General features: G+C 39.4%; 1 protein-coding gene across 1 annotated transcript in view; it reads right to left on the bottom strand.

Moving 5' to 3' along the window:
* The window catches only part of Memo1 (mediator of cell motility 1), a 99,934-nt gene that overhangs the window by 52,394 nt on the left and 25,672 nt on the right, over positions 1-21,868 (bottom strand). Inside the window, exon 2 of the mRNA XM_048353181.1 lies at positions 6,544-6,625. Within this exon, the coding sequence (XP_048209138.1) occupies positions 6,544-6,625 (82 nt within the window). The remainder of the gene's footprint in view (positions 1-6,543; positions 6,626-21,868) is intronic.

Raw genomic sequence — 21,868 nt, 5'->3', positions numbered from 1 at the left:
GGCCCAGGACTGGCCAAAAAAAAAAAAAAAAGAAGCCAGGGACAGTGCTCAGGCCTTGAGTCCAAGCCCCAGGACTGGCAAAAAAAAAAAAAGGTTCACAAAACTATGTAAATATGCTTAACACTATGCTTGTAGTTACAACAAATTTTACATTACATGTATTTTACTTCAATTTTTAAAAAATCTTTAGGGCAGATGAATGAAAAGAAAAATTGTGAAAAAAATATTGCCATGGGGGGGGGGGTGGCTGGGAATGTGGCTTAGCGGTAGAATGCTTACCTAACATGCATGAAGCCCTGGGTCCAATACCTCAGCACCACATAAACATAAAAAAGCTCGAAATGGCACTGTGGCTCATGTGGTAGATAGAGTGCTAGCCTTGAGCAAAAAGAAGCCAGGGACAGTGCTCAGTCCCTGAGTTCAACCCCCAGGACTGGCCAAATATATATAAATACACACACACACACACACACACACACACACACACACACACACACACACACACACACACAGACCCGTAGTACTCAATATACATATGTTGAAACTGAACTAGGAAACTTGGGGACAGGATTGATGAGGAGGAAGATAAGAAAAGAGTGACTGATCAAAATGTATTGTATACAGAAATTGACGTATTACACGAAACCCTTTTGTACAACTATTTGAAGAAAAAATTTAATAAGATATGAATAGAAACTTTACGAAAGAATATATTAAGTAGCACATAATCTCACAATAGAGATACTCAGGATCAATTTGTCATTAGGGAAAAGCAAAATAAAGCTATGAGATATCACTAATACCCACTGGAATAGATAAAATGAAAAAGTGACCATACCAAGTGTATCAAGAATGTAGAATAACTAAATCTACTAGGACAAGTATGGCAGTACAAGCATGTAACAGCAGTTACTCAGGAAGTGGACACTGGGTAGGATCACATTTCAAGGCCAGTCAAGGCAAAAAGTTATTAAAACCCTATCTCAACCAACAAGCCAAGCAAGATGGTAAGCATTTGCCTATAATCCTACCTAGTAGGAGGCATTGGTAGGAAGATAGTAGTCTAAGGTCAGCACCAGCCAAAATGCAAGATCCTATCCAAATAAATATGTAAAGCATAAACAAGGGCTGGAGGTATGGCTCAAGTGGCACAGCATAGTAGCAAGCACAAGATCCTAAGTTCAAACTCAAGTCAAATTTCATACTCCTAAAAAATAAAGAACTAAAGCCCTTGCACTGACAGAAATGTAAAATGGTATGATTGTTGGGAAAGACAATTTAGCAATTTCTTAGAAAGTTACATATATTCCTACCATGTAACTCAACCACTCTACTTAAAATAAAAAGGTTTATTTCCACATATACAATTGTAAACAAATGAGTCAAAGAAGCTTTGTTTTCAATAACCACTAACTACTGGAAATAACCAGAGTCCCCTACAGGTGAAAGGACAAACTGAAGTATAGCAATATAAGAAGATACTCTTCAACAATAAAGAGAAATAAACTACTGAAACTCAAAATAATTGTGCTGTTTTGAAAGAAAAATTAATAAATAAGCATGCTATGAGGGAAAACCCAGACAAAAAGAGCTCCCATTATATGGGATCACATTGTATGATCCCATTAAACAAGTCTAGAAAGTTAACACTAGTCTGCAGTTGACAGAGTAAACTGGTGGATGTGATGGTGAAGAAGGGGAACAGAAGAAATAAATAAATCATAAAAGAGCATATGAACTTTTGAGAAAAATATGTTCATTTTCCTAACAGTCAGTGGTGATTTCCCATCCATATGTCAAACATCAAGCTCTATACTTTAAACATATGCACATTAAGTAAAATCATACCATTATACAGCATTTAAAAAAATGTTTCTCACCAAGCTAACTTAGATATGGAAGAAAAGTCAATCATAGCAATACAAATAAATAATACGGGACACACACTATAACTCTGGTAAGAATACTTACCAAGTTGCCTCAATATGGTAATGTTCTGCTAACCCAATTCCAACGTTAGCCAGAAGGAAATTCAAGTAGTTCTTTGGCTCAGCACACAGCTTTGCCTCATCCTATACTTTATCTTGATACTAAGATCTGACTAGGGGACTTGTTTTAATCTGGTATGTTCATTCTCAAATTTAATCTGCTATTGTCCTTCTTCAATTATCTCTACTCTGATCTCTCCTGTTTTTCTAGTCTGATTCTTGTCCAGCTTCATCAGTCCTGTTTCTAATCAATGTCCACTCTTAGCATCCAGAAATGCTTCTTAGAAGCAAGCCTTCTTAAAGAATAAGGACAGAAATACGAAGAATACAAGGGTAAATGCATAAAAGAAGAGAATAAAAGCCAAAGGGATCATAGAAACAAATGTCTTAGTGCATGATAGAGATGAGAAATACAAGACTAACCTCGGAGGAGCAGAGTAACACGAGGCTAGAATCAAACAGGGGGCCTAAGCTTGATAAAACATAACACGGAAAAATGTAGTGACCTCCTAAGCAGATTATAACAACATGAAACTATGACTAGCAGAGCCCTGCAAACCACTGGTACAAGGACAGATTCGAGATAGATATGAAGAGAACTCTTTTGGAATCCAGACAATGCTAAATTCAAGCATGAAGCACTTGCACTATGGCATCAATGCTAGTAAAAACTGAGAAAGAAACGTTCTAGAACCTTAAAAAGAAAAACAGAGTAGTGAACAGGAAGAAAAGAAAGAGGAAGGATAATGATAATAACATTTACTATACTTTGTGGTCCAAAGTATTGATCTAATCCTAACACTAGTCTCCTAAAAAGAGAAATCTTTTTCTCATTTTACAAATGAAGAAACGAGCAGAAAAGTTAAAAAGTATACTCAAAATTACACTGTCAGCTCCACAGTAGAACTTGGGGCTACCCAGAAGGGATCAACAACCCATGCTCAGAGCAACTACAAGAGACCCTCACATGTCTGAAGGAAGAAGAGTAAAAAAATGCATCGAGTAAGTAGGAAAAAACAATAAGCCCACAAATTTGTAAATACTTAAGAATCAAACCCTACAAAAAAGGATCAGTACTGAAACCATAATTAACTGCAGTAAATACAGTTTATAATGGAAATCAGAACTCTTCATTTTAGCAAAAACTTAAAGTAAAAACAACTAGTTTCAGGGAGAGAGAAGTCAATTCAAACAGATCTTAACTTGGATAAAGAATAGCTGAGACTATTTTTTAATTAATCTATCCCATACATCTCCAAGAGTTTTCCTCTTGGAAAATTATATGGAAAAAACTATATGGGAAATTTTCCTCTTGAAAAACTGTACTTTATGAAATGAAAGAAAAAAATTCTAACATTTTCTTTCATACTAGCTAAGATTCATGGTAATGAAGAAAGCCAGAGTGATAACCACAGATCTAAAGAGGTCTTTTCCTACCCTATCTTGTTAACAGAATCTGTTATTCTACATACATAGAGAAAGTTTTATCAAAGATAAAGGAAGCTTCACTAAAGAACAGCTAAGGGGCTGGGAATATGACCCAGTGGTAAAGTGCTCGCATCATATACATGAAGCCCTGGGTTCGATTCCTCAACACCACATATATAGAAAAGGCCAGAAGTGGCACTGCAGCTCAAGTGACAGAGTGCTAGCCTTGAGCAAAAAGAAGCCAGGCACAGTGCTCAGGCCCTGAGTTCAAGCCCCAGGACTGACCAAAAAAAAAAAAAAAAGAAGAAAGAAAGAATGAAAGAACAGCTAAGGTTTCTTCACTGGGGCATCAGTCAGAACAATTAAAACTTGAATTCCACAGATACTCGATTTTGCATTTTTAAAGTGCACCCTAGCTAGCAGGTAATCCTAGCTACTCAAGAGGTTGACATCTGAGGATCCCTGTTCCAAAACAGCAAAGTCCATGAACCTCTAACTTCAATTAAGCACCAAAAACCTGGAAGTACAGCTGTGGCTCAAGTGGTAGAACACTAGCCTTGAGCCCAAAAAAGCTCAGAGACAGTGCTTAGACCCTAAGTCTGAGCTCCAAGACCAGCCAGCCCACTTAAAAAAAAAAAAATCACACTGGGTACTGGTAGCTCATGCCTATAATCCTAGCTACAGGAGGCCTGTGAGGCTCTTATCCCCAATTAATCACTGAAAGTGAAACTGAGTCAAGTGGCAGAAGACTAGCAGTGAGCAAAATTGCTCAAGGACATGGCCCAGGACCTGAGTTCAAGCCTCAGGACTGGCACTAAAAATAAATTTAAAAATTTTTTTTTAAAAAGCATGCCCCATTGCAGTATTCTAAATGCTCTTAAAATCCTTAAGGCAAAACATCATTCCTGCTAGATTTTCCAAATCATTCTGGTTCCTGGTATAGATTCATGAAGGTAAAGTTGAGGTTACACTTTAATACTTGTAATTTCAAAGGCTAAAATGCCTCTAAAACCCAATCAATCTTCTTTTAACAAGGGGTGAGTTTGCTTCTCCTTTTAACTATTACAGAGCAGAAATCTTCACATCAGCAAGTCTATTCCTGACCTGCTAGAATTTACTGCCCACTAAACTACAACCGAATGAGAATTCAGGGTCACTGTCTGTGTCACTCATGGATAGTTTCCCACATAGCAACCTTGCACTGTGGAAATTGTCCGCTGTGAAAATCAGTCATTGCTGTGTGACAGAAACTTTCAACTGTTCATTCTGAGACCTCCAAGATTGAAAGTGAACAATATAAACTGTCACTAGACAGAGTCTACCCCATGGCTAGCAGTGAGGCTTAGTGGCAGAGTGCTTGCCTAACATGCAGGAAGCCCTGGGTTTGATTCCTCAGTACCACATAAACAGAAAAGGCTGGAAAGTGGTGCTGTGGCTCAAATAGTAGAGTGCTAGCCTTGAGCAAAAGAAGCTCAGGGACAGCACCCAGACCGCTGAAATGGGCCCTAAACAGTTTACAAAAAGAGCAGCTTCCACCTTGCCCTTGCAATTTTATTTTGTCTTCTTTTCTTTCATAGGTACTGTTCACTGGTCCTTAAAATTCTAGCTTCAACAACAACAAAAACATTAGTAGTAATTACATTAAAAAAAAAAAAAAAAGAAACAAGTTAGTCATTATTTCGATTTGGGGGCGGGGGGGGGGGGGGCTTCTGAGGCTTGAATTTAGGGCCTGAGTACCATCCTTGAGCTTCTTAGTTTAGCCACAGCTCCATTTCCAGTTTTTTTGGTTATTAACTGAAGATAAGAATCTCACAGACTTTCCTGACCTAACTAGCTTCAGACAGCAATCCTTTTAGCCTCCTGAGTAACCATGATTATAGGTGTGAACCACCAGTGCCAAGGCAGAATATTTTATTTAAAAAAAATACCTCTCACTTATTAAGTAAAAAATACTAGGAGTTAAGGAATGTTTCTCATGTAATCAAGGACCTCATTTATATAAATTTCCCTTCTTATTCTTGCAGCAGTTTTTCTTTCTCTACTAAATCATTTATCAATATACAAACATTTTAAAAACTCCCAAGTGAAATGAAAACCCTTCCTTGATACATTCCTATCATTTCCCTCAAGACTAGCATTCAACCAGTTGAGCCACATCTCCACTTATAGCATTTTTCTGGATATTTGGAAATGAGAGTCTTTCAGATTTGTCTGCCCAGGCTGGCTTCAAACTGCAGTCTCAGATCCCGACCTCCTCAGTAGCCGGAGTACAGGTGTGAGCCACCAGTGTGCCACTTCCCTGAGATAATTTCATACAGTATTTTTACAAGGCAAGCACTCTTTTTTTTTTTTTTTTGGCCAGTCCTGGGCCGTGAACTCAGGGCCTGAACACTGTCCCTGGCTTCTTTTTTGCTCAAGGCTAGCACTCCTCCATTTGAGCCACAACGCCATTTCTGGCCATTTTCTGTATATGTGGTGCTAAGGAATCGAACCCAGGGCCTCATGTATACGAGGCAAGCACTCTTGCCACTAGGCCATATTCCCAGCCCCTCATACAGTATTTTTAATGTGCCTGTAGTTTGATTCCTGATTCATCACATGAGTTAGGGTGTTGAATTTTTCACTTGTGGCTTGACCTCGGTGATCAAGAATTTCAATTCTGAAGAAATCTGATTGAAGATGCTCAACAAGGACATACTTCAACAGCTATGTTGACAGCTTGCTTTCCCTCAAACAGACTAAAGCACACTCCTGCACAAGAACATGTGCTTGCTGTTCCTCAACCTGACACCTCACTCCTCAGTGTACATCCTCTCCCATCATCCTAGCTTAAATGTTACTGTATCAGGGAGACCTTTCCTTACAATAGCAAATCCCTACCTGTACTGTTACTCTCAACTATATGACAACTATTAGGAAGATTGAAAATCAGGGAAATGACAGGTGGTAAAACAAATTTTATACAATTTTATCTCAAGCAGTCTGTGTCAGAAAGATTTACCCCCCAATCCAATATAGGACAATTTTTTAGAAATAATTAAATTTGTTTTGTATGTTTCTTTGCAAGTTTAAGTATTTTGAGATATAAAGTAATGCCTGTTGTAAATAAATTTTTAAACAAACTTACGGTGCAATAATGGCTCTAGCAGGTCTTTTTGTAGACTGTACTTGTGAAAGCCAGCCTTCTAGTTGTGCATTCAGCTGCGGTCCTATAAAATGACAAAGAACAAAACTGGAGTCAGCAAAGCAATGTATTACAGACAGCCATACAGGGCACAAAGCCCTCATTGAACCTATCTGATACTCAAACAGCTCAATGGGCATGGGATCATCATTTTGGATGTTCAGGCTTAAATTTACCAACTACAACATTTCTGGAAAGTCATATGATAAGGCTAAATATTTATTAGACAAAGCTTATTACTCATGTACTTCTTACAACCATCTTCATCCCAGAAAAATAACTCTTTATAATTTGAAATAACATTTAAACCTGACTTTATTTGATCAATAAAAGGATAATAGCTCCTACCATTAATGATCCTTTCTACCATCCCCTACTAATACCCTACTGCACTACCTCAAAATTCTCTATTTCAAGAACCTCTCTCTTTGCTTTTACTCTTTCCAGTTCACTTCCAGGTCTTACAATTTTTTTCCTCTTTCCTTTATCCTCCTTCTTCATTTCTTGTTTATCCCAAAATCCAACAATATATCACTACAGTCCTTCTCTTGTCGACAACCTCAGTGCTGTTCTTCTCCATTATCAAAACAGTTTAAAATAAACTTTACATTTAACTCTACCTAAAGAGCTAATGAAAGATGAGAAACAACCATATAAACCTCAAAATTATAGTAAAAAAAATTCAGCAAACCTCAAGCAGTGCTCAGAAATCATATCACATTAACTTGACAAATTTAGTATTTCATCTTTAACAGAAAATGACAGATTCTTTTTTTCTCTCTCTCTCTTTTTTTCCCCTGTCCTGGGGCTTGGGACTCAGGGCCAGGACACTGTCCCTGAGCTTCTTTTTGCTCAAGGCTAGCACTCTACCTCTTGAGCCGCAGTGTCACTTCTGGCTTTTTCTGTTTGTATAGTACTGAGGAACCGAACTCAGGGTCTCACACTAAGCAAGCACTCTACCATTAAGCCACATTTCCAGCCCTCTCTTTTTCTCTTATGCCTTAAAAAATCTTCTTTCATCCCATTGTTACTCCCAGAAAATAAATCATTCTTTTCATTTTATCCAAGATAAATAATCAGATATATACTCTGGTCTACCATCCTTGTTTGCCAAGATGTTCCCAGTCTAATTACTGTCAGTCCTATTTCCTAGAAACCCAGTCCTAAAATTCAAAAGAGAATGACTCCATCTTCCCACCATTTATTCTTCCTGCTTTCACTTCTGTTTCAACAAACTGACTTAGCTCCTACCAAAGACCAGATACTTTGCCTGGTGCTGGTGGCTCACTTATGTAATCCTAGCTACTCAAAAGGCTAAGATCTGAAGGTTACTGTTCAAAGCCAGCCAGGGAAGGAATGTCTGTTAGACTCTTAAGTCTAGTTAACCACTAAAAAGTGAGAATGGCTCAAATGGTAGAGCTCTACTAGCCTTGAGCACAAAAAAAGCTCAGTTCAAGCCCCACACTGGTACCAGGAGAATCTCTCTCTCTCTCTCTCTCTCTCTCTCACACACACACGCACACACACACACACACACACACACACACACACACACACTAAATTTCACCATAATGCTTTGCTTTGCTTGTTTTTTGGGCTGGTCCTGGTACTTGAACTCAGGGACTAGGCACTGCCCGTAAGCTCCGCCATTTGAGCCATAGCTCCACTTCTAGCTTTTTGGTAGCAATTGAAGATAAGAATAACAGACTTTCCTGCACCCAGTGACTTTGAACAGCCATCCTCAGACCTCAAACTCTTGAGTAGCTAGGATTACAGACATGAACCACCAGCTTCCAGCTTACCACATGCTTTTCTTGTTTCTAGTCACTTAAACTTTGTATCATTGGCTACAGGCACAGCTCAAAGGCTAGAATGACAGCATAGAAAGTGTGAGGATCTAAGTTCAAATTTCAGTACTGCTAAAAACACAAATAAAGAAGTGCCTTGGGGCTTGGAATGTGGCTTAGTGGTAGAGTGCTTGCCTAGCATGCATGAAGCTCTGGGTTTGATCCCTGAACAGAAAAGGCTAGAAGTGGACCTGTGGCTCAAGTGGTAGAGTATTAGCCTTGAGCAAAAGAAGCTCACAGATAGTGCCCCAAGGCCCTGAGTTCAAGCCCCAGGATTGGGGGGGGGGGGGGAAGTGTGTCATTAAAATGCAATACCAGGCTGGGAATATGGCCTAGTGGTAAAGTGCTCGCCTCGTATAAGTGAAGTCCTGGGTTCGATTCCTCAGAACCACATAAACAGAAAAAGCTTGAAGTGATGCCATGGCTCAAATGGTAGAGTGCTAGCCTTGAGCAAAAAGAAGCCAAGGACAGTGCTCAGGACCTGAGTTCAAGCACCAGGACTGGCAAAATAATAAGAATAATAAATAAATAAAATATAATACCATCATTAATTAATTTTCCCTCACCTACCATCCCATCTCTCTGGCCCTCTTTACAGGAAATTTTCTTAAAGGGATGTCCTTACATAATTCCTCTTGTCTATCCTTTATATATTTTTAACTTAAAAAAAAAAAAAGAAGATCGGGGCTAGGAATATGGCCTAGTGGCAAGAGAGCTTGCCTCGTATACATGAAGCCCTGGGTTTGATTCCCCAGCACCACATATATAGAAAATAGCCAGGAGTGGCGCTGTGGCTCAAGTGGCAGAGTGCTAGCCTTGAGCAAAAGGAAGCCAGGGATAGTGCTCAGGCCCTGAGTTCAAGGCCCAGGACTGGCAAAAAAAAAAAAAAAAAACATCATTCCATGTTGCCCAGGCTGGTCCCTAACTCCTGGATTCAACCAATACTCCTGCCTTAGCCTCACAAGCAACTGGGAAAATACACACACCAATATATATTACAAAAGAATCTAGATAATAACACAAAGTACCTATGTAAATATACCTATTACTTTCCTGTCTGCAGATTTTGTGGTTGTTCCCACAAACTCCTGTTAATATCGTTAGCAGACAAGACTGCAGAGTTATGAGCGTGTGTTGAGTTTCTCAGGGACCTTTCTAGAAGTATGAGCACTATATAAAAATATGTACAACCTTAACTGCTAATTTATACACCAGAGCAATGGACCAATTTTTTCTTCAATATATGAAAGGGCAAAACTTAAAAATAAGCTTAATTCCACTTATATACCCTTACCTACTTTTCTGAGAACATTATCTGTAGAGCACTCAAATTCTTTCTTAGCCCCTTAGAGATATATGTAAATCTTTCTTAAAGCTAGTTCCATTTCCCTCCTGAGGATCTAGTATTCATCTCTTCAAAATGTGACCATAAAGAAAAAAGCTGTTGGCTGGCTCGTTAGCTGACTGATTTGTTTTTTTGGTGCTAGGAATGAAACCTAAGGTCTTACATAAAGATAAAAACTTTAAAAGACCAGCTAGCTTCTTCAACTTGCAAAATTATTCTCTATCAACAGAGATGATTTTTTTCAAATAAAGCCAATTCACTAACACAAAATATTCTCCAATAACAAAGTAAATTTCAAAAATTATGTGTGGCAAATAGGACGACCCAGTCCTCTTTCTCCAGTATTGTTTACTGTTTATCTTAAGAACTATGTAATTGGTTGTATATGGTTGACTATATATAAAGGTGAGATCCTATCTGAAAAATAACTAAGATAAAAAGTTCTAGAGGTGTGGCTCAAGTGATATAGCACTTACCTATCAAGATCAAGGCCCTATGTTCAATCCCTAATACCACCAAAAGCAAAACAATTATATTGAATACATAAAAAACAAAGGGAGGGAGGGGGCCTGGGAATATGGCTTAGTGGTAGAGTGCTTGCTTGCCTTGTATGCATAAAGCCCTGGTTTGATTCCTCAGCACCATGTAAACAGAAAAGGCTGGAAGTAGCACTGTGACTCAAGTAGTAGAGTGTTAGTCTTGAGCAAAAAGAAGCCAGGGACCATGCTCAGGCCCTGAGTCCAAGCCCCCAGGACTGGCAAATAAATAAATAATAAAATTGATAGCCCATCTGTAAGTTGCTTAAGTATAAAACTTTTTAAAATTATGATTCCATGATGAAATAACCTTTATCTCTATCATTAAAAATAACATTATCAATTGTACTGAGGACATATCTAAGTGGTAGAGGACCTGCATAGGATGCACCAAACCCTGGGTTCAATCCCCAGTGTTCTCAAAATACATAGCTAGCGAGGCTGGGGATATAGCCTAGTGGCAAGAGTGCCTGCCTCGGATACACGAGGCCCTAGGTTCGATTCCCCAGCACCACATATACAGAAAACGGCCAGAAGCGGCGCTGTGGCTCAAGTGGCGGAGTGCTAGCCTTGAGCGGGAAGAAGCCAGGGACAGTGCTCAGGCCCGGAGTCCAAGGCCCAGGGACTGGCCAAAAAAAAAAAAAAAAAATACATAGCTAGCACTTGAGCAACTTTTCCCAAATTTTCTCTCTCCTCTCTCATCTCTCTCTTTCCTCTCTCTTACAAATGGATTGTTGGGAAGTGGACCATAATTAGAGGGAGCAGATCACTAAGAGCATGCCTTTGAAGGGTACATCGTGTCCCAGGACCCCCCCTCCCGTGTCTGTCTTTCTGTGTGTCCATGTCTGTCTTTCTCTCTGCATGTCTCTCTGTGTCTCTGTATGTCTCTGTCTCTGTCTCTCTCTCTCTCAGTGCCAGAACTGAGGCTTAGAGCCTGGGCACTATCCCTGAGCTTTTGTGCTCAAGGTTAATGCTCTACCACTTGAGCCATAGCTCTATTTCCAGCTTTTTTTGGTGTCTAATTGGAGCTAAAAGTCTCACCGACTTTCCTGCCCAGCCTGGGCAGCAAAGGATTACATGTAAAAGACACCAGCACCAGGCTAATTCTCTCATTTTCTATGTCTTCCTATCACCACATACTTAAATTTAGTGTCATACTATTGACAATGTAAACTAAAATCTTATTTTTTACTTACATCTCAAAGGATGTTTGTTTTTACAGATCTGAGCTCTCCACATAAGAAATAACAAGCCCTTGGCACAACACACTGGGGATCATAACAAAAAAACTGTCACGTTAAGTGGAACCCAAAACTCATCCAGAGCTATACTGTATCAAAGTAAAAAAGATGATGAAAAAATTGTTGATTCTTTATGAGCCATTTGTTCACTTAAACCTTTTTTAAGAATTTCTTTCCATTTTTAGCTAAATTCTGTTGATAAGACTAAAACTGTGTAAGAAAATTAACTAGCCTTATGAAGAATCTTTAACATGATCAACAAAAAATCATTTAACATTTTATGAGCACTCACAGACTCTCAACACTATTGATATTTCACTTTTAAAATGAGGCTGCAAAAGCCTGGAAGGTCGAAGTGTACTTCCCCCTACCATTTACAAAATAATGTGAAAATTGATTTAGCACTTATCCATTAATTTGGACTTCATACACCTACCCCAAACTCACTGTTGAGAGAAATTCCTTTAAAACCTATCAAATGATGTTAATAAATCCCTCAGTAATCCTTCTAGTACCTTATCTATTATAAGATCAAAATATCTTATCTGCTACTTTTCTGATTTAGGAAAAGCATGTTCTATATAGAACACAGATTAGGAAAAGAGGATAAAATCCTATAATAATTTTCGAAATAGCCAAAATTAATATTTTATAATTTTCCTCCTAGTCTTTAAAATGATAGTTCTATAGCCTACTTTTACACCTATCATATTGCATATGCATAATAAACTTTTAAAAGACAGTATATAGCTAAACATTTTATTTTGTGAATGGATCTTGCTTCCTAAAACATTAATATAAAATATTTACCTTGTTACAATTTTTGTGTTACCATAAATAATTCTGCAACATCTATCAACTCATAAAGCTTCTTCCATATTTAAAATTATTTCCTTGTGGGCTGGGGATATAGCCTAGTGGCAAGAGTGCCTGCCTCGGATACACGAGGCCCTAGGTTCGATTCCCCAGCACCACATATACAGAAAACGGCCAGAAGCGGCGCTGTGGCTCAAGTGGCAGAGTGCTAGCCTTGAGCGGGAAGAAGCCAGGGACAGTGCTCAGGCCCTGAGTCCAAGGCCCAGGACTGGCCAAAAAAAAAAAAAAAAAAATTATTTCCTTGTATTATTCTCAGAAGATTTTTATGCAAAACAAAGTGAGTCTAAAACATTCTGATTATCCTAAAGGAGAAAACATTTCCATAGTGTCTGCTGCTTAGGTAACCCTCTACTCTAGACATTCTACATTATATTTTATCATTTTTCATGATAGAAAGTCTGTCAAGGAAGATTTATAGAAAATATTGGGATACAAAAAACAGATTTTAATTGCTATAGTTACGAGATAGTGTTGTATATCCCAATGAATGTGATCAATGAAAATCTGTTAGATAAATGAAATAAAATTTTGTGTTGGAACTGTTAAATAAATAAATAAATAAATAAATAAATAAAATAAAATAAAATAAAACATTCTGAGCAGGGGGTATGGTTCCAGAGGTAGAGAATCTGACTAGCAAGTATGAAGCCCTAAGTTCAAACCTTAGTGATGCCAAAAATGTATTTTAAAAGGATTCTGACATATTCAAAAGGTTGCAAAAATTTGTGCCCATTTGTAATCCTGCATCACCAATAATGCCTGCTTCATCATAATCCTACCATTGCTCAAAATATTTTAAAGGATTAACTCATTTAACCCATATACTCATTCAATGAAAATTAGAGAGCCCTACTCCTCAATCATATTTGACATTTCAATGTAATATATTTAATTGGTGAATTTTAATATCTAAGAAAAAAGGCATTTTGCTTGTAAGATACTGATTTTCTACCTGCAGCTGTTTATATACTGTATATATGTGTATGAGAACTAGGGAAGGGAAAGGGAATGTCAAAATCAAGAGACAAAGGATAAAAAGACAAACGATTCCAAAAGCAATACTTATAGAACCATTTGGTGTAAACCAACAGTACAACTCATTGCGGGGGAGGGAAGGGAAGAGGAGGGAAGTGAGGGAAGAAGGAGGGAGGAGGTAACAAGCTGGAGAAGAAATGTACTCACTGCCTTACATATGAAACTGTAACTCCTCTGTACTTCACTTTGACAATAAAAGAAAAAAAATGCCTACATGTAGGGCACCTGTGGCTCACGCCTGTAATCCTAGCCACTGAAGAGGCTGAGCTCTGAGGATCATGGTTCAAACCAAGCCCAGACTTTGGGCAGAAAAGTCTGTGAGACTCTTATCTCCAATTAACAACTGGAAGTGACACTATGGCTCAAAGTGGTAGAGCACTAGCCTTGAACTGAAGAGATCAGGGACAGCGCCCAAGCCCAGAGTTCAAGCCTCACAACAGAGGGAGGAAAAAAAATCACCCACAATGCCGGGTGGCTCCTTGTCACTTAATAAAGGAGGGGCAAATTTTTCATCCTTTCAGAAATTACAGTTCTTGGGAATGATGGGGGGGGGGGGCAAGGAGGGAGGGAAGATGGGAGTAAAATGAGGGAGAGATAACAAGTATGGCAAGAAATGTACTCACTACCTTATGTATGTAACTGTAACCTGTCTCTACATCAGCTTGACAATAAAATTAAATTTTAAAAAAATCACAGATCTTACTATTAGTCAAGCCAAGAGGTGACCACTATAGTAGCCAAGATGTAACCTATACGTCAGAATCACCTGATGTGTTTACTTAGGAAAGATCTTTAGGTCTTACCACAGAACTGTGTCATCATGATCTCTGAGGATGGCACCAGGTATTTTTAACAAGTCTCCAGGTAACTCTGATATGCACTCATTAACGTGAGGCACAATGCCAAAGTTTTTATATATGCTACAACCAAACTACCAGAAACTCCAAGAAGGTCTATGACAGAGATTTTTCATTTTAGTTATTTAATCTATTAGTAAGCAACAAATAAGGACATGATTTTTTCCTCGCTTTGAAGTCATAATTGACCTCCATTGTTTCTCAAATTTTACACATTTGAGAACCAGGCACCCATGGCTCATGCCTGTAATCCTAGCTACTCAGGAGACTGAGATCTGAGAACGTCAGTTTGTTTGGTTTTGTTTTTTTGCCAGTCCTGGGGCTTGAACTCAGGGCCTGAACACTGTCCCTGGCTTCTTTTTGGTCAAGGCTAGCACTTGAGCCATAGCGCCACTTCCGGCTTTTTCTATATATGTGGTGCTGAGGAATTGAACCCAGGACTTCATGTATATGAGATTAGCACCACTAGGCCATCTTCCTAGCCCCTGAGGATGTCAGTTTGAAGCCAGTGGGGACAAGAAAGTCTATGGGATTCTTATCACCAATTAAGCATGGAAAAAGCCAGAGTGGAGCTATAGCTCAAGTGGTAGAGCACTAGCCTTCAGCAAAAAAGCTCAGGGACAGAACCTAGGTCCTAAGTTCAAGCCCCAGAACTAGAAAAACAAAAATTACATGTTTAACAGTTTTTTAAACTCTAACTTCTATTAATGTCTTGCAAATGACCCTTATGAAAGAGGGAAAAGAATTCAGATAAAAAACAAGATGACACACAAACTCATTATTTCCAAAAGTTTTTATTTTAGTCCAAAATTTCATGACAATGTCATAGAATAACCAACAATATCCCTGCTTTTAAAACTCCACAAGCATCTTTCATGTTCCTGATTTTTATTTTTTTATTTTTTTTATTTATTTATTTTTTTTTTGCCAATGCTGGGGACTCAGGACCTGTGCACTGTCCCTGGCTTCTTTTGCTCAAGGCTAGCACTCTACCACTTGAGTCACAGCACCCCTTCTGGCTTTTTCTATATAGCTAGTACTGAGGAATCAAACCCAGGGCTCATGTACAGGAGGCAAGAACTCTACCACTAGGCCATATTCCTAGTCCCCCTGTTTGAAATGTAAATGGAAGTTTTATTAAGGCACATCATGTTTACCATCAGGTACAGGGTCAAGTACTCTAATAAGGAATGTATGAATCTGGATCATACAAAGCAACCACCTAAAGTGACACAAATGATAAAAGTTGGGTCTAAAATACTTTATAGACAGGAATAATTATTTTCTTCCAATTTTAGCTAGCATGTTTCTTCTCCATTTCTTTGGGCTACAATCTGACAGTTGGTCTGGCAAACCTAGATAATTTGGCATTCGATGCTAAAACATAATCTGTGGGAAAAATAAAACAAGTCTCCCTTATTGGAAAGAGCCAGTACTGAGACATCACTTCCCACACAACTTTCTCATGCAACAGCTTAAAAATAAGAGCTTAAAAGATAAAAATTTATTTTTCATATATTTTCATCACAAAATAGATTTACAGGCATTACCATGTTCTCATTTTATTCTGTGCAACACAGACTTCCTCCTTGAAGGGTTTTCATTCACAGAATTGGTAAGAAAAAGTGGGTCAGGTGCAACAGACTACACCAAAATAAAATATGGTAAGAGCCTGCTAATGATTGCATATGTGTGAACTAATAGAACACAAGATCTGAAACAATGTGGGTATCCATCAAAAAAGAAATTATGCAGGGCTCTGTACATTCACATACAAACAGACTAAAAGAGAATACTCCTAGGGGAGGAACCCAAAGGTATAACTCCTGTACACATTATAAAATACTAATTATCAAAATGAATTCTGGGAAATGGAAACATGGGTTTTTGTGGTGGTGGTGGTGGTAGTAGTAGTGTTGTTTCTCCTTTTTTCTGTCTTTTGAGGAGCAGTAAAGGGGGATACAGAATGAAAAGAAGGGTGAACAAATGCAATCATGTGGGTCTGGGCTTGTGGCTTAGTGGTTAGAGTACTTGCCTAGCATGCATGAAGACCTGGGTTTGATTCCTCAGTAACGCATAAACAAGATCACTAAATAAATCATTTTTTTAACATGCAATAATGTGTTGGGGATGCAGCTTTGGCCTTGAGGGGGGGAAGGGCAAGGAGAGCTATGCTGCCCTTCCCCCAGCCCGGGGGCAGTGTGGAAGCAAGCCACACCTCTGGGGGTCCGGAACCAGAAGGGGTGGCTTTGCGACCAGCCCCCCAACTTCTCGCCAGCTAGCACATGTGCTCCCCTTTTCGCAGGCTTTGCCCAGGGGTGGTGCTATGGGAGTGACGTTAGCCCATGAGGGAGGTCTCAAGACAAGCTCGCCAGCCTATTGCCAGCTCCTGGTCTATCACCCCTTTTCTCGTCAGCATTACTATATTAACTATTAGCCACTCCCCTATTAAATCAGATTGCTCTTGAAGCTTTCTCTGAGACTCCGAGTATGCCTGGCTTCCTTCGTGGGTAAGGAGGGAGGAAAAGAGATCTCGTTCGGCCACGTGCACCTGAGGCCTACCCTAACTCCCCCACTCCACCCTGGCCTGCCTGCAGGTCGGGCAGCCAGGGGAGAGGGTGAGAAAGGGAGCACAGATGAGAGTAAGCTTAGCATCCCCGTGCCAGGGGAGATAAATCTAGCCCGGCAATAATGCTATTCAGTATACACTATGGGAAAATGAACTTTGCAAATGGGGGAGGGGGGAAGAAGGGGAAAGCAAAAGAAGGGGTGACACTGTCCAGAAAGAAATATACTCAGGCTGAGAATGTGGCTTAGTGACAGAGTGCTTGCCTAGCATGCATGAGGCCCTGGGTTTGATTCCTCAGTACCATACAAAGAGAAAAGGCCAGAAGTGACACTGTGGCTCAAGTGGTAGAATGCGAGCCTTGAGCAAAAGAAGCTCAGGGACAGTGCCCAGAACCTGAGTTCAAGCCCCACAAATGGCAAAAAGGGAAGAAAAGAAAGAAAGAAACTAGTTACCCAAGCACCAGTGGCTTAAACCTGTAATAGCCGCTTCGGAGGCAGAGATCTGAGGATCACAGTTCAAAGGCAGCCTAAGTAGGAAAGTCCATGATACTCTTATCTCCAGTAAATTACTCATAAATAAAGACAAAGTGGAGCTGTGACTCAAATGGTAGAGCAATAACCTTGAGAAAAACACTCAGGGACAGTACACAGGCCTTGAATTCCAGCCAGGACCAATACATATCCACACACATTCACATTCACACACATTCACACACACACACACACACACACACACACACACACACACACACACACACATAGTTAAGTAAATTTTGGCAGATGTAAATAATAGAACATAAAACAAACAGAAAATGAGGCAAATTTTCATGTACCTCTATGGAAAGTCTTGTAATTAGAAGAACAATAGGATTGATACAAGAAAAAAAAACTGTTGGCCAATTATAAAAATGTTTTTGCTTATGCAGAATATCTCTGGAAAACACAAAGAAGTGTCTAACAGTGATGGCTTACTGAGAAGGGAACTAAGAGAGAAGCTTTCCAATCTTACTGTGTATTTTTTTGTATCTTCTATATTTTACATTATGTACATTTAATTTTTTTAAAAAAAGAGCTAGGTGTCAATGTCTGTCATAACTATAATCCCGGAAGCTGAGATCTGAGGATGGCAGTTCAAAGACAGCCCTTATCTCCAATGGAGACTCTTATCACCAATAAACTACTCAAACTTTTTTTTTTTTTTTAAAGAAGCCAGGGCAGGGCTGGGGATATAGCCTAGTGGCAAGAGTGCCTGCCTCGGATACACGAGGCCCTAGGTTCGATTCCCCAGCACCACATATACAGAAAACGGCCAGAAGCAGCGCTGTGGCTCAAGTGGCAGAGTGCTAGCCTTGAGCGGGAAGAAGCCAGGGACAGTGCTCAGACCCTGAGTCCAAGGCCCAGGACTGGCCAAAAAAAATAAAAGAAGCCAGGGCTAGGAATGTGGCTTAGCAGTAGAGTGCTTGCCCAGCATGCTTAGAGCCCTGGGTTCAATTCCTCAGCACCACATAAATAAAAAAGGCCAGAAGTGGCACTGTGGCTCAAGAGGCAGAGCACTAACTTGAGCAGGAAGAAGCCAGGGACAGTGCTCAGGCCCCCAGTCCAAGCCCCAGGACTGGCAAAAAAAGTGAAGTTCTAACTCAAGTGGTAGAGCACTAGCCTTGAGCAAAAACAGCTCAGGTAAAATGCTCAGGCCCTGATTTCAAGTCCCAGAACTAGTACCCAAGAAGAAGGAGAAGAAAAGATGTAGTCATATAACAGAATATTATAGTCATAAATAATAATGTAAATATATATTTTCTGTCACTCGAATTTTGCTAACAATAAATTCTTACAAATGACGAATATTAATGCTTTAAAAATAAATAAAGGCTGGGAATATGGCTTAGTGGCAAGAGTGCTTGCCTCCTATACATGAAGCCCCTGGGTTCAATTCCTTAGCACCACATATATAGAAAAGGCCAGAGTGGTGCTGTGGCTCAAGTGGAAGAGTGCTAGCCTTGAGCAAAAGAAGCCAGGGACAGTGCCCAGGCCCTGAGTTCAAGCCCCAGGACTGACAATCAATCAATCAATCAAACAAACAAACAAAACAGGGCTGGGAATGTGGCTTAGCAGTAGAGTGCTTTCCTAGCATGCATAAAGCCCTGGGTTCAATTCCTCAGCATCACATAAAAAGAAAAGGCCGGAAGTGGCACTGTGGCTCAAGAGGTAGAGTGCTAGCCTTGAGCTAAATAAATGAATAAATAAAGCTAAAATGTTAATAATCTAACCAACAAGCAATAAAATATACAACATAATAAACACAGAGTGAGAGTATATGTATGATCAGTCTCATGAAGTCTCTTTATTAGAAAAAGTGAGTATTTTCCTCCTATTCTGCTTCCTAATTTCTGGCAGAACCAAGGAACAAGGAAGTACTCTAGGAAAGAATACTCAAGCCAAGCACTAGTGGCTCACGCCTATAATCCTAACTATTCAGGAAACTGAGATCTGAGCCTAGAGGTTCAAAGCCATCCCAGGCAAGAAAATCCACAAAACCCTAATCTCCAATTAACCACCAAGAAAAGTGGACATGGTGCTGTAGCTCAAAGTGTTAGAACACTGGCCTTGAGTGAAAATGCTCAGGGATGGTGTCCAGGCCTTAAGTACAAGCCCCACAACTGACAAAAAAAGAAGAATCAAGAAATGAGTGAAGACACATTATAATTCTTCAATGAACAAAATGTAAGAGTTTCAAAAGTTGTATTTGTTTTTTTGTTTCATTTTGTTCTTTTAATCTCTCAAGTAAAGGCTTGAGCTCTTATTTCTTCAGCACTTACCAGATCATCTACAGAAAGCAAACTGCCATTTGAAGTAATTAACTATAACATGATGCAATTCTTGTTTCTGTACTTTTTGGTGTAGTCTTGTTTGAGATGTATTCAGTAACATTTGTGTTATTACATATACTAGCTCATCTGCCTGAAGAATGTTTCTGATTGAGCAACCATAAAATGCAAACAAAAAAAAATTCACCAGACAAGGACAGGATGGGACTTGAACATATAAGGTATCAATTACACAGGAAAGAAAAAGGCAGGCAGCCAGCCAGGAAGGCAGACATATAGCAACTACCCAAATAAAAGGACTCCACTTCTGAGCCTGACAATTTCGGAAGAAACTGAGGCACATAGCTAAACAAAGAATCTGAGTTCTATGTGTCCACTCTCCCAAACCCTTTCCATGCTCTTTTAGAAAATTAGTAGCCCGTAAATTTCCTAACAAACATGTCAATATAAAACTTAACTTTAGGGCTGGGAATATGGCTTAGCAGTAGAGTGCTTGCCTAGTATGCATGAAGCCCTGGGTTCAATTCCTCAGCACCACATAAACAGAAAAGGCCGGAAGTAACACCATGGCTCGAGTGGTAGAGTGCTAGCCTTAAGCAAAAAGAAGCCAGGAACAGCTCTCAGGCCCTGAGTGCAAGCCCCAGGATGGGCAAAATAACAATAACAATAATAAAAAAAAAAAACTTTGAAGTAGAACCTCTCCAATTCCTGAGAAGTTCTGGAAAAGCTTTGAGAGCCTCAGCAATGCTCAGGTACTCGTATCTTTACAGAACCTTGGACAATGCCACTGATATCGTGGTATTCTTTTTGTGGTTTCTTGATTTTTTTTTTTTTGCCAGTCCTGGGCCTTGGACTCAGGGCCTGAGCACTGTCCCTGGCTTCTCTTTGCTCAAGGCTAGCACTCTGCCACTTGAGCCACAGCGCCACTTCTGGCCGTTTTCTATATATGTGGTGCTGGGGAATTGAACCCAGGGCTTCGTGTATACGAAGCAAGCACTCTTGCCACTTGTCCATATTCCCAGCCCCAATGGTTTCTTGATTTAAATTTAATTTTATTGTAAAGGTGATGTACAGAAGGGTTACAGTTACAAGTACAGTTACACTGTACTCAAGTAATGAGTACATTTCCTTTTTAACAGTTTGCCCCCTGCCTCCTTTTCTCCCACTTTTTCCTCACCTTACCTCCCTCCCCCACAAGTTGTAAAGTTCATCTCCAACATAGTGTCTAGTCAGTATCAGTGTCGGATTGTTTCACCCTTTGTCCCACTATTTCCATGATTACTCTTCCCTTCCCCAAATCAAATAAACATATACAACACAAAGAAAACAGAAATTAAAAACTGTGACAATATCACTTCTGGCTTTTTCCATTTGTGTGGTACTGAGGACTCAAACTCAGGGCTTCACGCATGCTAGACGAGCACTCTACCACTAAGCTACCTTCCCAGCCCCCTTAAAGAAGTTTCACTGAGAATGGCAAGAGACAAATGGGAAGAAGGATTTAGAACAGGCTTTGTTTCCAATTAAAATGGAAAGTTTTAAGGCATGTTGTTCAAAATGATCCTGTAGAGAAAGTTTTATTCAATCTGAGAGATGGGAAATGAAGTACAAGGAAGACAAGGAGATCCAATGATCTGTAATGAACGAGCCAATGAGAAGAGAGAAAATGCCAATCAACAGATTGGGTGATTTTGAAAAACAGTAAACTAAGAGCAATTACCTTTTGATAGTTGGGGGTAAAAGCTGTGCATATAAGTAGTTACAGACAAAATGAATTACAAGAAAATAGGGAGAGCAAATGAAAACTATCCTCAATGAAGAAACTGAAGACAGTTAAAACTGCTTCACTATATCTAGGTCAAAACTCCCAATTTGAAGTCTTCAATTCTACAAACACAATTTATTAACCTTATGAAATATAACCTTAGGCATCAGCAACACAGAAAGACATCTATTACTGTCATGGGAATGTCAACATTCAGGAATTTAATAGCATGCTTCTGGATAACTTTCAGCTTTTGAAAATTAAACAGTTGTCTACGGCCATACCACCCTGAACGCACCCGATCTCGATTGAAAATTAAACAGTTTTCAGGGTTTACCTTATATTTCCATATTAAACAAATTCCAGATTAGTA

The sequence above is a fragment of the Perognathus longimembris genome, chromosome 8 (genome assembly GCF_023159225.1).
Source record: "Perognathus longimembris pacificus isolate PPM17 chromosome 8, ASM2315922v1, whole genome shotgun sequence".
Classification (NCBI taxonomy): Eukaryota; Metazoa; Chordata; class Mammalia; order Rodentia; family Heteromyidae; genus Perognathus; species Perognathus longimembris.
Note: the sequence above shows the minus strand (reverse complement) of the source record. Positions and strands in the feature narration are given on the sequence as shown.